This window comes from Camelus bactrianus, chromosome 5 (genome assembly GCF_048773025.1).
Source record: "Camelus bactrianus isolate YW-2024 breed Bactrian camel chromosome 5, ASM4877302v1, whole genome shotgun sequence".
Lineage (NCBI taxonomy): Eukaryota > Metazoa > Chordata > Mammalia > Artiodactyla > Camelidae > Camelus > Camelus bactrianus.
The window spans coordinates 16,492,165-16,509,669 of NC_133543.1; the positions used below are offsets into that span (position 1 = coordinate 16,492,165).

The window sequence follows — 17,505 nt, forward strand, 5'->3', positions numbered from 1 at the left end:
AAGAATTTTATTGTCCTTTGAAATTGTTCTTATTTCATTACCTGTCTGATTTTTTGAGGGGGTTGTCCAATTCTATTACCTTCTGTTTTCTACTGTTTCTGTGGAAAAGCCAGCTAACAGGCGCATCACTGCCTGTTTGAAAGTCATATGTTTTTCTGTGGCTGCTTTCTCTTTGCCTGGTTTTTATGAAGTTTTATCATGACACACCCACATTTGCTTACTTTACTCGCTCTTATTGGCGGGATCAGGACTAGAGAGAGGCAAAGAGCTGCCTCGGACGCACAGCTTAAGGATGTGTTTAACCCTGGGTCGTGCAAGTGTGCTCCCATCCTGGCCCTGCTTCCTGGATGTCGTTGGGGTTTTTAATTTGCAGTTTGATGTCGTTAGTCCTTTTGGAAAATTGTCCGCCATTATCTTTAATTTGTGGCTTCTGCTCAAATCTCTTTGCAGCCTCTCAGGGATTCCCCTTACCCGGAGCTCACACCTGCTCATGGCTTGTCACTCTCACTCTTGCTTCTGTGTCCCCACCTTTGTGTATCTCTGTGCTTTGTGCTTGGTGTGGGCTCCTGGTCTCCTTCCAGTTCACGAATCCTCTTTTCAGCTGTGTCCAGTCTGCTGGTAAACTTACCCCTAGACTTTTTAGTTGCCGGTAAGTTATTTTTCAATTCAAGAATTTTTTTTTATTCCACTGTATTCCTTTTTAAAATCTGATCTATTGGGAGGGAGGGTGTAGCTCAGTGGTAGAGTGCTTGCCTAGCAAGCACAAGGTCCTGGGTTCAGTCCCCAGCACCTCCATTAAAAATAAATAATAAATAGAAACCCGATTAACTCCCTCCAAAATAAAAACATGATATATTGTAAAGTTTCCAGTTCTCTGTAGAAGTTCTCAATCTTGCCTTTTGTCTCTTTGAACATGTTAGATAAGGGCAAAGTCTGTGCTTGGCGCCCCGGGGGCGTTCATCCTTTGTTTCATCTGTTGGTCTTTGTTCACGTTGTCTTAGCCCTGAGTGTGGCAGGTCAGTATTTACTGTGCGCTGCACAGCAGATGTGGACAAGGGCATAAATCTTTTCGTGGCCTAGCTGATGTGATCTTCTGGAGTTTTATGTTTCTTTCAGGAACCTGAGGCACCAACATTTTGGGTCCTGTTACCTCTACCTGAGGGGATGAGGCTGTGAAAAGCCCTGTTCCACATCTCAGCTGTCTTTGTTTTCTCCTCTGAATCAGCAAACACACCAGGACACAAGGGCCCCGAATACAAGGCTCATCTCTCCAGATTTCCATCTTTCCTGCTAATGCCTGGTAACTCCCAGTAATTTTTCACTACCTTGTTGACTCATGCCTTCAATCAAATTCTCAAAATGTTCTGTCCAGCTTAATTGTTGGTTACCTGGTGCTGAGGGCTTTGCCCTGATTTATCTAGTCAACCATTATTAGATAAGGGAACCCTCTCCATCTTTTCAGTCTCCACTTAACCTGATTTGTGAGCATTCCTCCATGTCTTTAAGAACTTTATGGACACGCTCTTTTCCCTGGCTGGATAGTGTTTCATCAAAACGCTGAGCCGTAACTTCTTGAGCTGTTTTCTCTTCAGTTGGACATTGGAGTTGCCCGTCTATTACTCCAGGTTCCCTGTCACAAGTGGTGGAGTCCCCTCCGGTGGGTTTAAGCAGACTTAAACAGTGGACATCACCTTCCGGAGAGCTGGGGGGCCTGGCTGGGTGCCACTGGGCCAGGAACAACAGCAGACAGAGAAAATTGCTTCCCAGATAAAGGGCTGAACCTCGGTGCCCGGCTGCTGTTTGGTGGTCGAGACCCCGGGGACAATCTGGAACCTGCGTCTGAGCTGCCCCTCCCCTCACCACAAGAACCTCATCACCACACGTGGCAGGGCCCAGCACCAAGGGAGTTGGGCCTGGCGGCAGCGGGAAGAGGATCAAGCACCCAGTCCTTGTCTGACTCTGCAGGTGGGAGGGGAGTGCACTGAGCAGGGGACAAAGCCTCCCTTGTGTCTAGGGGCCCGGGGGCTGGAGCAACCGTGCTGAGGTCTTTGTGCTCCCCTCCCCCACTGCCACATGCAGGGAGGGTATCCTCTCAAGGGGGTGTGTGTCCCATCCGGAGCCTCTGCTCAGAGGCAGGTCTGGTCGGACACCGGGCGGTCTCAGGTAGCACCACGCTCCCTGACTGGTGGTCTACAGACGTGCTCTCAGGGGTCTGCAAACTCTCTGCAAGAACTTACAACTGGGGGGTTTCTATGTCTATGATACTTCAAAGGGTTAACAGGAGACTCATATAAATCACCTGATAATGTAGTATTCTGACAGGTTTTTGTTTGGTGTTTTAGGTCTTTTTGGGGGGGAGGGAAGAGAAGGTAATGAGGTTTATTTTAATGGAGGTGCTGGGGATTGAACCCAGGACCCCCGTGCGTGCTCAGCACGCACTCTACCACTGAGCTATACGCTCCCCATTTTTGTTTTTAAATTACGAACTATTTTAATACTGACAAAAACATACATAACATATATGTTCATTACAAGCTATAAAAACAAAACACTCGTGAACCCACCACCCACATTGTGATCCAAGACACCATCACCACCAGGAAAATGTCCATGGAGGCTGCGGAAATCTAGCTCATGTCACAGACACAAGTGAAACAGCTTGTTGTTTCTTATAAATTCGTAAAAGAAACTCAGGTCATCTTCCAGCAGTGGTGTAGGATGACCACGTTTAACGGACTCCCTGCCGTCTGGGTAGTCCCACTGTAATAAACAATTGCTGTAAAGGTTACACAACTTCCCCATTTTCACGTTATAAACGCCTGTAACACGCCTGCACCACACGCTTCAGATCAGTTTTGGGTTTGAAAGCTCCCAGTTTGCGACCTGATCCTCTGTACACAATAAGCTCTTACTAAACATGATTTTATTGATCTGGTTTCAGTTGTGACTGTCCTGGGGTTCTGACAGCTGCCTCCCCAAACCGCACAACTGCTCTTGGGAACTTGTTTCGTATCTACTTACCTGGTGGAGTTTTACCACACAGGTGCCTCTAAAAGACACATGGTTGTTTGTTTTTGGTTATTTTCATCTTAAAAAGTAAGACTCTGTGCTGTCTTTTGTGACTTCCTCTTTTCCTCCAAAATGGTTTCCCTAAGCTTTGTCCTGCTGGTGACGCGTCTGTGGTGCACGCACGATCATGGCTCAGGACGGTCCTGGAACTGGGGCCCGGCTCCCTGCCCCACTTAGTTGGCTTAACTGAGCACCAAGCACAAAGTCGCGGCCAACACAGCGTGCCAGGCAGCGTGCAGGCGCCTTTATTTTCAGGGATTTAAAATAGCCACTCCTGCCATGGGCGCATTCAGAGAGGACACGGAGGAGGGAGAGGACAGAGACTTGCCCCAGGTCACTTGAGAGCTGGGATCGGAGCCAGGAAGTGAAGCAGTGCCACGGCTCCTGAACAAATCGGAAAACGTCTAGCTCACAAGGGGGACTGCCATCCCTTCACTATTTGTTTACTCACGCAGCACCTGCTGTGGCAGGCACCGGGTTGGGTGTTAGGAACACAGAGGGAAACGAGTCCTTGCCCACAGATGTGGGTGGATCAGACACACTGCACGAGCAGATAGAAAATGTGTGATGAGTGCTAGGAAGGAAAAGTGAAGGGACTGATTCAGACATTTCTCCAAAGAGGTAGTGACCTGGCATTTGAGTTGAGACCTAGAATATCCACACAAGTTAGCCAAGGGACGTGCAGGGTGTGTGTGTGTGTGTGTGTGTGTGTGTGTGTGTACAAAGCAGGGAGCAGAGATGCAAAGGCCCTGAGGCAGGGAAATAGTTACTGTGACACGAAACAGAGAAAGAGGAAGGCAGGGCCGTGGGTCGGCCTTGTGGGCCACAGTCAAGATTTTGGAATTTTATCCTAGATTGTGTGTGTGTGTGTGTGTGTGTGTGTGTGTGTGTATGTGTGTGTGTGAAGCCACTGCAAATGTAAAGTAGAAGTGATAGATCAGATGAGCGTATTTTTAAAAACATCCATAAACCTTCGGTGGGGGAGACTGGAAGCAGCCCCCGCCAAGGCTGTGCAGGTGGGAAGGGAGGGAGGGAGGGAGGATGGAGGGGTCAGTGGAGGCTTGGAGCCCCACTCCACAGGGGTGTGCAGGGCTGGGCGGGGCAGGATGAGGAGGGCCTGGCATCTGGGCAGTGAAGCTATACCTTCGGAAGACCCGCTCTGAAGCTGGGTGTGGAAACACTCCCCTCGGTGGCCCTGGGGCTCCCACATGGAGTGGAGAAGGAAGCTGGGGAAATAAAACATGGCCATGGGGCACAGCAGGTGTGGGAAGGTGGGGCGGGCGCGAACGCCCTGGCTGGGGACCCGGGTCCTGAGGCTGAGGAGGGGCTGGAGGGTTAGATCAGCAGAAGCGGACGTGCAGGCCACTCTCCCCCTTCCTGTCCCGTGGCCTCTCACAGGCGAGCTCGCACCTGGGAGCCCATGGGTGTGCCCTCTCCCACCAGGCAGAGGAGGGGCAAGGGCTGCCAGGAGGGAGTGTCATTCCTCTCTTTCCTTTTAATTCTGTAGTAAGTACAGAATTACAGAAAAGCTGCAAAGGCAGCGAGTACAGAGATGCCCGTGGGCCCTCCATGCAGCTCCCCTCACGTTATTATCTTACAATTGTCGTGTGTTTGTCAAAACTGAGAAATGAACACTGTGATGCGTCTGGAGGAGGGGCCGGCCTGCGGACCAGGGGGAGCCCAGAGGAGGGGCGCTGGGGTGGGCACACTGGGGAATCTTCCAGACATCCCAGGTGGAGGGGCCAGGCGGTCCTCGGAGGCTGCAGGTGGTGGCACTGTCTGGGCCCAGGGCTGGGGCCACAGCCCTTGCTCCCTCTTTGCCACCCTCCAACCCCCAACAGGGCCCCCGGGGGAGGCAGGGGGTCCCGGAGCCACTGGGAACCTGCCCTGGAAGGCTGCCCCTCCAGAGGGGTCCAGGGCCCGACCTAGTCAACCTCTGGGCCGGGTGCTGGCGGCTGGCCCGGTGTGAGGAGGGAACTGGCGTGGAAGCATTTCAGTATTTTGAATACAACCTCTGAGATCAGGTGCCCATTCTCGTGACCTGGGTCTGCTCTCGCCTGGAACCCCTGAAGTACGAGATAATGATCCTAGAGAAGCTGGAGAGGCCGGCAGGTTGGTCGGGGGCCCTGTGGGAAGTGCTCTCCTGATGCCCTGGCGGCCCGAGATGCCCTGCTCCCTCTGCAATTGTATCCTTTCCTCCCCAAATCTGGTCCAGGGACAGCCCACTGGCTGGGGCACCCTGCCCCAAGCCCAGTTCTGTTTTCTGCAAAGCTTGGGACCAAACCACCTGCCGCTCAGCCCCCTCCCTCGCCCACCTGTCAGCTCAGAAGCAAAATGCTCTACACCAGCTCAGCGGCTCTCCTGCACCGCAGACCCAAGCACCAGAACAGCTGGGAATCTGTCAGGGGGCCTGATCCGCCCTGCCAGTGTGCCCCCCCCCACCCCCGTGCCACTCGCAGCATCAGCAATGTGCCCTGCAATGTCAGAAGAGATGTGGGAAGCGTGGGCAGGCAGGGCCGACAGAGGCAGGAGCTGGGGTCCAGCTGTGGCTCCTCTGTGCTCTCAGCCCCCTCTCTGAAATTGAACATGATGGCTCATCCCTTGTCTGCATTTTGGGGCCGTTGTGAACACCAATAAGATGCTACAGGTTGAGAATTCCTCGAGGGTCCAAGTGCCTCACCAATGCTATTCATGCTGCCAGTCAACGCCTCCTACGCCACCCCAGACCGGAGGGGAAGTGGGCAAGTGGGGAAGTGGGAAGTCCCACAGCTTTGGGACTGACAGCAACACTGTGTGAGGGGAAACGCGAGTTCTTCTGGTGAGACCTTTCAGATCCTCCCATGTCAGACCTCACCCCAAGGCCAGCGGCCCCTCAAGGGCAGGCCCCTGGGATGAAGACCGGCGACTGGCAAGTGTAGACAGCGGATGCAGGGTGCCGGGGCTTTTCCACGTTTGCTACCGGATAACTAATGCCCGACTGCGCGCACCCTCCCACGTGGGCCCCGTCACCCTCCCGGCACCTCCACCGGCAGATCAGATTGTGCTCCAGTTTACAAAGGCAAACCCTTAGGCAGGACGGGCTGTGACTCGCCTGAGGGGACCGGGGAGAGCCTGGGACTTGTGATCGGTGTCACTCCGAGGCCATGTGACGAACAGGGGAGCAGGCGGTGGGCCACAGGGGAAGGGGCTCAGGGTCACCAGGTTGGGATATGGAGATGCACTCGGGACAGAAGGCTCAAAATCGTTCTGACCAAAGTCAGGCTCCTAGAAGCGACCAGTGCCCCCGTGTCCTGGCTCCTGTGTGCGGGCTGTGCCCTTTCCGGAGCTCCCTGACGCCTGCCACAAGCAGCAGGGCAGACCCCGGCTTGTCTCAGAATCCAAGGAGACCCCGGTCCTGTGGCTCCAGGAGAGATGGGCCCCTGGGCACTCAGGGCAGGCACCCCGCCACCCTGCATTCCTCCCTGTCCAACCTGCCGAGCTCTCGGTTCCCCGACACAGCCCCCGACTCCTCAGACTCCTGGCCTGTTCAGAGCTCGGCGTAAGCCACCTCCAGGCACGGCGACATAAGGCTGCGCCAATGCGGGAAACCAAAATGAGTTTCATTTATTCTAGGGCAAACTCAAAAGGTTTTCTGTATTGTTTTCTTTTTTAGCAAATCCTAGCACATTATTAACAAAAAAAAACTGTACATTTGCCATGATACTTGAGAGTGAAACAAATAAAATATAAATACAGATATGGATGTGACATGAGAAAGCCCCAAAAAACAAAACCAGGAAACAAAACCCAACCTGGGGCGTGGGGACCATGCGTGTGAACACAGCGCGGACAAAGCCATTTTGGGGGCTGACCCCTTCCAGACCACCCTTTTTGTCCCCGAACGTCAGCGTGAGCGCAGTCCTGGTGGGGCCCTGCCGAGTTCTTACCACGGCTCTCTACTGTGTGTGTGATGCTGGGTAAAGAAAGGCGCCGGGAGAGAGAGGTTCTGAGACAAACAGCGGTGGGGCGGCCAAGGCCGGCCAGGCGCAGCACACGTGTCCTCGGGAGGCTGCCAGCCTCCCCCTTGGCCTGAAAGAGGCGACAGCAGCTTGACGGGCAGAAGGGCCGGACGACCTGGCCCCGGTGAGTGATCGGCCCCGGACAGCCGGGCAAACGCGGCAGGCAGGCAGCTCTGGGTGCTTTGCTCGTCGCTTCTGCGGCTTCATCCAAGCAGGAGGCCTGCAGGGAGGCGGCATGCGGCCCTCCTGGGCCCGGAGTGAGGGAGGCAGCTCTTGGGGGGGCGGTGGCGGGCACGGATGGGCAGACTAGCCCCTGGTGAGCACACCAGGGGGATGTCCGGCCAAGTTCAAGGTTCTTCCCCAGCGCTGGGTGGGCTGTGGCGACCCAGCGTCAGGGAGGCAAAGGATAAAGTTCTTCTAAGCGCACTGGGCAGGAAGGACCCACAGCTCCACAACAGGGGTGAGCAACAGGCGCTCTGCTCGCTCGAAGAGGGTGACAGAGAAGTCCCCCTGAGACACGTCCACGCATGGTGTCTGTCAGTGGAAATAAGGCCTGGTCCTGCTATGTTCTGAGCCCAAAAGAAGTTAACAATGTCTAACCACCTCAAATGCACCCCTAAATTCCCTCAGCAGCAGCAGTGGGGTACCTCCCACAAGTGCGAGACCCCCGCCCCCATGCACGCACACGGGTGCAGGAAGGCACTCTGGCTTCACTCATCCTCCACCTCCACTTCTGCGCCTACTCCAAGCTGAGACCTAAAATACATTCCGAGTGAAAACAAGCTACGTTCTGCTACGGTGTCTTTGACAGTGGCCAGCACTGGGGCTGGGTGGTGAGTAGCCACATCCTGGCAGCTCCGTCCGCCCTGGGAGCGCAGACACCTCAGCACCCGGCACCGGCACAGCAAGGAGGCTGAGCTGCGTGAGCTTCCAGGGTCCAAAGTGGAACAGTAGCGGGCGAAGACGCCGTGACTGCACTAAGAATTTCCACCTGGCTTTAAGAATTTTACCCAAAATTTAGTTAATTGGACTCTAAATCTTTTATGGAGCAATGAAACCCTCAACAAAAATTTTAAAGCGGTAATTTTCTCATTGAAGAAAAGGAAAGACTAAAATTGTGTTTCAACTCCTGTTTTTCTGTTTTTTTGCCACTCATAATTATTTTCCTTAAACACTATTTCAACAGATGATCAAGGAAGTGCTTCACTCCCTAAAATTAAAAAAAGTTATTGTGATTCTGGTCTCTCTAGGCTCTTCTTTGATCTCAATCCCAAACTGAACAGAGACATCAAAGTGCAGATGGCAGAGCCACCATTTACCAGATGAACCAAGAACACATTAGAACAGAGCGGCTCAGGCCACGATGGGGAGAGGAACAGACAGCCCTACACCTGAGCCAACACATGCCAGGGTCTCTAGACAAGCGCTGTAAGAACAGTGCTCCCCCAAACCCTCGCAGGGAAACAGACAACTGCTCCTGTATCATCGTGAAATGAAGTGATGCTACAACTGACCTTGGCTTTGTGTTTGGATTTACACTAAACTTCCTCCAGGTGGAAGTCGGGAGTGGGGACGGCGGCAGCGCAGGTGTTCGGGGGGCTGGGAGCCTGTCCTGGGAGGAGCTGGAGAGGGAGGTGCCCTCCTAACCCAGAGTTGCGGCCGTCAGCCTCCAGGTCAAACACTGAAGCAAAACCCATACACTCGCTCAAGGCCATTGTCAGGCTTTTACCCATTTCTTGCCAAGACGTGATTCACTTCTCAGTAGGTCTCAAAACACAGCCTAAAACACACAAAACCCTTTCACGGTGTCAGCTGTGAGGTGGGCTCCGCCCCACACGGGCCCCGATGCAGGAGAAACACAGACACACACCCTCACGTCTGTAGTTAACAGAAGAGAAAACGCTACTTTCTACCAAGAGCGGGCTGCACAGTTTCCAAGCCCGCAGCCTCACGGGCTGTGACCTCAGCAGGCCGCACACGGGGCCAGGGGCTCGTCTGTCCTCGTCCTTTGTTCTGTGCGAAGACGCAACACAGGCCTGGCTTCCTTTATAAGCGCACCAGCAACTCGACGCAACGGCTGGAAGGGGTCAAAATACTGATTGTAATGAGCATCCGCGGGCCTCGTGCCCGGCCGGGCGGGTTGGGGCATCGGGAGGCGCCACACCGGCTGCGGGCCCTAGCTGTGCGTGGAGACGTCGGAGGAGGAGCTGCTGTTGCTGTTCGTGGTCTGCGCCCTCTTGATGTACAGGTTGAGCAGCTTCATCTGCGGAGAGAAGACACGCGGTGAGCAAAGCGGGGGCGGAAGGCAGGCAGCAGGGAAGACGCCAGGCCACGGAGGAACAGCAGCCAGAGGCTGAGGGCTCCCCACCCAACACTCACCGGCTGTCGCTGCTCACGGCCCCTGCCTGGAGCCGGGGCCACAGTGAGCAGACCCCTGCACGGTGGGGAGATGGCAGCCCAGGGCTCCACCATCCGTGGCCCCACGCACTCCTGCCCATGGACGCCCCTGCCGCCTGCACGGAGCTGCCCCACGTGCCCGCTCCCTCCCACAGCCCTGCTCAGGAAGTGTGTCCTCCCAGCACCTCCCCTCCTGCCGCCCAAGCTGTTCACGCTGTCCCTGTCCGTGCACCCCTGCCTTGCCAGGCCGGCCCAGGTCACCCCACTTCCTCCTCCGAGGTGCTCCCTGCCTCCTGCTCTAGAACCCCACACTGTGTCTGCACACGTGGTTGGCAGGTCACTCTCGGCTGCCGCACACATGTCCCCAGGGGCCGGCCAGTCCTGTTCCCTAGCTGGGTTTTATGCCACTTTGGGGCAGGATAAGTCTCTGCTTTTCCCACAGGCCTCAGCATAGTGTGAAGAAGGCAGGTTCCCAACACATATTTGTTGAGTCAAAGAGTTTTTAAAGAAAAAAAATAAGGGGGGAGGGTATATAGCTCAAGTGGTAGAGCGCATGCTCAGCACCCAAGATGTCAGGGGTTAAAGCTGGGTAAAAATGAGTTGCTAAACATTGTTAATAGTTATTTGCACCTCAGAACCCCTCATGTGTGCAGCCAGTTGGGTCAAGAGCACAAGTGCAAGCACAGGGAAGAGAAGGTGACGGTGTGCGCGATGTGTGTGGACGATGCGTGTGCACGTCGCAGTTTACAAGCTCTACACCGAGGATCGTATTTGAGCCTCGCCACGTGCCTGTGAGGCAGCAGCACAGTTCTGCTATTTCACAAGTGAAAAGGCCAGGGCCCAGAGCGCCTGCTCAATGAGCCGGTATGAATTCAGACCAGAGTGCTACTGCTCCAGGAAGAAAACAGCCACAGAACACACACAAAAGGGAGTGAGAAAGAAATTACAATGTTTCAGTACAGAAAGCAGACATACACAAAAGGAAACAGTAATGTAGCAAATGAGGGAAGAGAAGGCTACAAGGCATATAGAAAGGAAACAAACACCAACATGACAGAAGTCGCTCCTCATCAGTGATTATACGTGAATGCGTTAACTTCTCCAACCAAAAGACAGAGACTGGAAATATATATTTAAAGAAATGAAAACATGATGCAACTATATGCTGTCTACAGGAGCCTCACATTAGACCCAAAGACACAAACAGGTGGAAAGTAAAAGAATGGGAAAGAATATTCCACAGAGACAGTAACCAAGAGCACAGGGCAGCTACACTAGGATCAGACAAATGAGAGTTTAAATCAAAAAAGGTTCCCAGAAACAAAGACGGACATTACAGATGAATGAAAGGTCAATACAGCCAGAAATGATAACATTTACAATTACACATCTAATAACATGCCATCAAAACATACGAAGCAAACATTGACAACATTGAAGGAAGAAAGAGTTCTATAATAATAGTTGGGAGACTTCAATATTCTACTTGAGAGAACTTGAACAACACAACAAATCAACTAGACCTAACAGACAGATACAGAACACTCTATCTAAAAATACACATTCTTCTCAAGTGCACATGAGACCTTCCCAAGATAGACTATATGTCAGCCACACATTAAGTCTCAATAAATTTAAAAAGACACCACACAAAGTATCTTCTCTGACCACAACCAGATGAAGTAAGAAATCAGTAAGAGAAAGAAAACTAAAAAATTCACAAATTTGTAAAAACCGAACCACACATTTTAAAACAACCAATGGGTTAAAGAGGAAATCACAAAGGAAATTAGAAAATATCTTGGGATAAGTGAATATACAACATACCAAAACTTATGGGATGCAGCAAAAGCAGTACAAAGAGGAAAATTCATAGCTATGAACACATATTAAAAAAGAATGACCTAGATCAATAATGTAACTTATCTTATCTTAAGGAACTAAAAAAAACAAAACAAAACAAAAAAAGAATAAATTAAACCCCAAGCTAGCAGGAGGAAGAAAATAATAAAGATAAAATGACAAAAATAAAGAACAGAGATAAGTGGAACAAAAAACAGAGAAATGTTAACAAAACCCAAAGTTGGTTCTGTTAAAAAAAAAAACAAACAACTGACGAATCTTTAGACAAGTTATCAAAAGAGAGACAAGTCAAATGACTAAAATCAGAAACAAATGTGGATGAGTCAATTTACTAAACTCAGAAACATTACGGCTGACTGTACAGAAGTCAAAAAGATTATAAGAGAACACCATGAGTAAATGTACACCAACAATTCAGATGCCCCAGACAAAATGGACAAATTCCTAGAAACACAAACACTAAGCCTGAATCACAAAGAAAGAGAAAATCTGAACAGACCTATAACTAGTAAAGAAATTGAGTCAGTAATCAAGAGTCTCCTGACAAAGAAAAGCCCTGGACCAGATGGCTTCACTGGTGAATTCTACCGAACATTTAGAGAATGAATATGATCCTTCTCCATTTTTTCCCAGAAAACTGAAGAGGAAGGAACATATCTGAATTCATGCTATGAGGTCAATACTGTCCTGACTTCAAAGACATCCCATGTTTATGGACTGGAAGACAATATTCCTGTGATGTCAATACTACCCAAAGCTGGATATAGATTCAACAAAATCCCTATCAAAATCCCAATGAGGTTCTTTGCAAAAAGTCTTTTCACATATAAATAGTGCTGGGAAAACTGAATATCCATACAACAGACGAGTGACGTTGGACCCTTACCTAACACCACACACAAGAATCAACTCAAAACGGATCAGAGACCTGCATTAAAAGCTGAAACTATAAAACTGTTAGAAGCTTCACAATATTGGATTTGACAATGATTTTTTAATATGACACCAAAAGCACAGGCAAAAAAACAAAGAGCTTGGATTTTATGAAATTTAAAAATTTTTGTGCATCAAAGGACAAGAAATTAATATCCAGAATATACAGAGAACTTCTACAACTCAATAACACAAAACAAACAGCAAAATTAAAAAATGGGCAAAGGACCCGAAGAGCCATTTCTCTGAAGAAGATACACAACTGGTCTGCAAGCCCATGGAAAGAATCTGAATGTCACCAACCATCAGGGAAACAAAAACTACAGTTAGAGGTCACCTCACAGCAGCCATAAGCAAGGCTACCATCAAAAGGAGAGAGAACAACAGGTGTTGGGGAGGGTCCTTGTGTGCTGTTGGTGGGAATGGAAAATGGTGCAGCCACTCTGGAGGACAGTTCGGTGGTTATCATATAATCCAGCAATTCCACTCCTGGACACATACCCATAAGAATTAAAAGTAGGGTCTCAAGGAGATGTCTGTGCCCCCATGTTCACAGCAGCATTGTTTCTAACAGCCAAAAAGCCAAAAAAGGGGAAACAGCTCACATGTCTGTTACTGAGAAGTGGACATGTGGAATGCTGTATGTACATTCAGAGAGATTATTCAGGCTCAAACAGAAAGGAAATTCTGGCACCTGCTACAGCACAGATGAACCTTAGAGAACTCTACGCTGGGCAAAATAAGCCATCACAGACGGACAGACACTGTGCAGTGGTCACACACACACACACACGAAGTCCAAGGCTGGCGGAGGGGGACTGGGGAACTATTAGTTAATGGATTTCAGTTTTCCAAGATGGAAAGAGCTCTGGAGATGGATGGTGGTGATGGCTGTACAAGATGACTGTATTCAGTGCCAGTGAACACTACACAAAAATGGTAGAAAAGACAGAAAATTTTGTTCCACGTATTTTACAAAAGAGAGAAAGAATAGAAAAGAAAGCTTGTTCAAGCTCATACAGACCAGAATCCTGATCCCAAAGCTGGTACTGCGGCCCTGGCAGTGAGACACCCGTCACGTGCACCCCAGAGGTCCTGTGGTAACCCTGTGTCAGGCGTCTCTCTCCAGAGCCTGGTACCATTTGGGAACTTCTATCAATTACCCACTTTGGGGGCTGGGGTGAGGGGGCTGCTGGTTTTAGGAGACGTGCATTTCAGTCTACAAGATTCATATTAAAACAGCCGAGTTATTATATCTACAAACTGCAATGGCTGGAAGAACTGGGGTCCCAAAGCAGAGAGGTGTCAGGCCAGCCTCCCTGAGCCCTCTGAGCGGACTGAAGTCGTGCAGGGGTAGGAGGACGTGGGGCTCCGGCTGTAGAGCAGGGGTGAGATGACCCCCGCACCTGCTCAGCCCCTAAGGAGGGGTCACGTGAGATCACAGCACAACTCCCTCACTCAGGAGAGTAAAAAGGGCCAGAAGAACCAGGCTCTGACCGCTATCACTTTTGGATGAATTGTCCCTCTGTAAATACTGTCTGGGAGGTCCCTGCTGCCACCAGGAATTGCCTACAAGTCCTGATGTAGGCAGGAGAGGGGTCTTCCTGGCCCAGCACAGCACCTGTGCGCACAGTCAGGGAAGGGCCGGGTGAGGGCCGGGCAGGAGGAGAGGAGAGAATGGGCTCCAGGGACACAGCCCCAGTCACTCATGCACACCCTCACTCACTACCGCCCCCAGCTGCTCACCAGTGGTCCCACCAGGGGACATGTGGCCACATGTGGAGACACCATGGCGGTGGCTCCTGGGCCTGCAGGCAGCAGTTGGGGTGCTGCCAACCTCCCACAGCACATGGGACAGGATGGCCTGGCTCACACAGCAGAGCAGCCACAGGCCCCGCACTGCAGAGCAGCACAGCCAGGCTGCCCAGAGCTCCTGAGCTGGGATGCTCACCAACCGTGTTAAAGGAATGTAATAGAGGAACAAATCTGACTCCATATTGGATCTGTTCTTTTAGTTTTAACCACTGTGCCCTGTTGTCTAGGCTAGCTCTGCACTTTCTGTGAAACAATGTTGCCTTTAGCCTGAAATATACAGAAGAGCCTACTCTCCGGGCTCTGACCTTTAAGGATGTTAGCACTTCTGCACTTATGTAGTTGCAAAATAGAGAATAACCTTTGTTTTGTTGGAGGTTTACAGGGACACCATGGCCTGACCTACATGGACGGCTGCAGGAACAAAGAATTCCTACAGCAAGAAGTTTGCAACAACAAACCACACCACCTTCCCTGTTTTTTTGTATAAAAGGAGCCTGTATCCTGATTGGAGCAGGATGGTTCTCCAAGACATTAGCCTGCTGTCCTCTCAGTCTGCCAGCTTTCCAAATAAAGTCGCTATTCCTTGCCCCAACACCTCATCTCCCAATTAAATGGCCTGTTGTGCAGTGAGCAGAACGAATTTGGACTCGGTAACAGGAACAGCTCTCCGTGAGGACGCTGCAGCGCCAACTGACTCCTCTGCTAAGGAGGGAGCTGGGCACTTCCACTTTGGGATGTGCCCTTCCAGCAGGCGCCTGGGTGTGGCCGAGGCCCTGCCTCTCCTGCCAGAGCTCAGGGGTCTCCACCTGCTTGTGCTTGGCCCGCTCTCAGGTCTGAGGTTACTTTAAACCCATAAGCACTCTGGCCACACTCATCTTCAAGGAGCCAATAGTCATGCTCTGCCTGACTCCAGAGCACCCTTGAAAGAACACAAGCAGCCCAGGAACAAGAAGCCGGGCTCTGGAGTGAGACCCGAGGTGCCCTGGGCAGGTCACTCGCAGGCTAACTGTCCCCCTCCCACAGGGACGCTAGCACAGGAGCTGGCAGAGAGCACAGTGCCCAGACCGGCAGGGCAGGTGGAGGGCCCGCCGTGTGACCCTCGCGGGTGATGAGTGAACGTCCTCACTGTCACTGCTAACAAGGATGGCCGCACAGCGCCCCAGTGACTCCCTGGACTGTCGGTCGTCTCACCTGAGAAGAGGCCCAGGAGGACCCGGGCGCGGACGAGGTGGGGGCTGTGACCCGCCCACTGCACATACCTTGCTCCCCGTCAGCTGCGCCAGGTGAGGTTTCAACTCTTCTCCGATCACGGAATAAATTGCCACCAAGCAGAACACGCTGGCCTTGCGTACGCTGCTCTCCGTGTTGTCGTAGCCCTGTAGGCAGAGGGGACAGGAGGACTCGCCCACAGCCTGCGACCACCAACAGTCCCACCAACCCCCTTCTGGCTCCACTTGGATGGATGCGTGGGTGGCAGCGACGGGGCCACACCTGTGCTCCTCCGGGTCCCGAGGCCACACTCAACACGCCCAGGGGCAGCAGCAGGAGGCCGGGCCACCACCAGGGCGTGGCAGCCTCAGCCACAGCATGAGGTGAGACGCAGAAGAGAGAAGGAAAATTAACAGGAAAAACCACCGGCTTCTCTCACACTTCTCCCAGCAGCAAAGCAGTCCGCACATGTGAAAACCCCTTTAAAGCAAGCAGAGAGGCATTGCCCACTCCTGTGGGTAACCTCCCTGCTGTGCGAAGGCCTCTGGGGCATGTCCAGTCCATGGCCAGCCCACGGCCGTGGTCACATCCTCCTCAGCTGGGCCCCTGTCCCCCGTTACCCCACCACACCCCAACAGGCCTCCCGGCTCCCTCCCCACGGCCCTCAGGGCTTTCCAGCCTTTGCACCCTTCCCTCTGCCTGGGACCTCCAGTTCTCAGTTGTGTGTTGAGCCAAGTGCTCAGCAAACAGCAGCATTTATTCAATGTAAAGCTGACTTCCCCCTCTTCCTGAGACCTCTCTCTCTGAGACTCCCCCTGCACCTCCCCAATGCTGACTCAGCAAATGGAGTGTCCCGTGTTGTCTGTCTGGCCATGCTGGGTCCACAGCAGGCTGAAAACTCCCTGAGGAATAGTAGAAAACACCTTTTATCTTCCAGAGTCTATTTAACTCGATGCCTCAGGCTTACAAGGGCTTCAGTGTGTAAATATCTGGTGGACATATGAGCAATTTGAGTCTGTCCACGGCCGCTGTGCCCAGGGCTGGGCTCCCAGACATGCAAGAGGGCTCACTGAACGAACAAAAATGGACGATCAAATGCGTTTACAGTAAACAGGAAGCTCCTTCTGCGAGCCACAGGTCCTGGCTGCCGGGAAGATGTCCCTGTATGCCTGGTGGAGGCAGCTCCCCTTGGGCTCCACCCTACATGGGGCACCCACCTGCAGCAGGCCTGGGATGATGTCCACGAGGAGCTGCAGCAGGGACTCCTTGGCGATCCGCTCAACGACTTTGGTCTGCATCTTGATGGCGGCCAGGTTGATGGGGTAGTCGGCCGTCTGGATGATGGGGCAGAGCACTTTGATGCACTGCTCCGGGTGGATGGAGCTGGCCAGTGTGGACGCGGCCTCCTCTGCAGCCCTCACCACCTGAAACACAGCCCCGCTGGGTGAGCCCTGTGCACTGCTGCCGACCCCAGGCCCAGTGCAGGGACTCCGCTTAGAGCGAGCAGCAGCCGCAGCCTCCCACCCTGAGACAGCCGCAGTGAAAGCAGAGTGGGGGATGGGTGGGGCTGCCCCATAGTCAGACCGTGGGGACACTAACACCTTTCTACGTAGGAAGTCACCGTCCAGGTGTCACAACACACTGGTCAGAAAGCCCAGTGATGCTGACCAAATGAGGAAGTTTCAAACTTGGGGTAAAAATGAAAGGGTCAGAAAATACTTGACGATTTCATAGATATACCCAAGCTGGACAACACTGATGCAGAGGAACTTAAAACACCACTAGGTGGACAGACGGGCCTGGGAGATGGACCGGGAAGTCCCAGCAGCACCACTTTGGTCTCGACAGGAGCAAACCAGGAACCTCCCAGCTGCACAAGGGATGCAGAGGCCACTACCCACCCAGACGAGTGGCCACTACCCACCCACACAGTGAGACCCTCTTGCAAGGTTCCCTCCCTCCTCCATCTCTCTAGGCCCTGTTATCAGCCAGATCACGGTGAGCTGCCGGCAGACAGGTCAGCTCTAAGCTGAAAAGGTCCCCTTACAAAACTCCAGGGATTCTGGGTGTCGCCTGCACGAAGCATTCAATCAGACATATTTAATGTAAGGAGTTTTTCTGCAAATACTGCACTTTGCGGTGGCACGTCTGAGGCCCCTCTCCTCCTAGGGTCTAAGCATGTCCCCCGAGACAGGCACCGTGTCTGGCGAGCCATCAGGGA

The 17,505-nt window shown here is 52.3% G+C and overlaps 1 protein-coding gene across 24 annotated transcripts in view; it reads right to left on the reverse strand.

Annotated features, from left to right (window-relative positions):
• Window positions 1–6,647: 6,647 nt before the first annotated feature.
• CLASP1 (cytoplasmic linker associated protein 1) overlaps window positions 6,648–17,505 on the reverse strand; it is a 192,166-nt gene continuing 181,308 nt past the window's right edge. For all 24 annotated transcript variants that reach the window (XM_074363475.1, XM_074363474.1, XM_074363495.1 and 21 more), the window contains 3 exons: window positions 16,502–16,708; window positions 15,335–15,451; window positions 6,648–9,330 (listed from right to left, as the gene is read on the reverse strand). In XM_074363475.1, coding sequence (XP_074219576.1) covers window positions 9,244–9,330; window positions 15,335–15,451; window positions 16,502–16,708 — 411 coding nt within the window. In that variant the 3' untranslated portion in view covers window positions 6,648–9,243. The remainder of the gene's footprint in view (window positions 9,331–15,334; window positions 15,452–16,501; window positions 16,709–17,505) is intronic.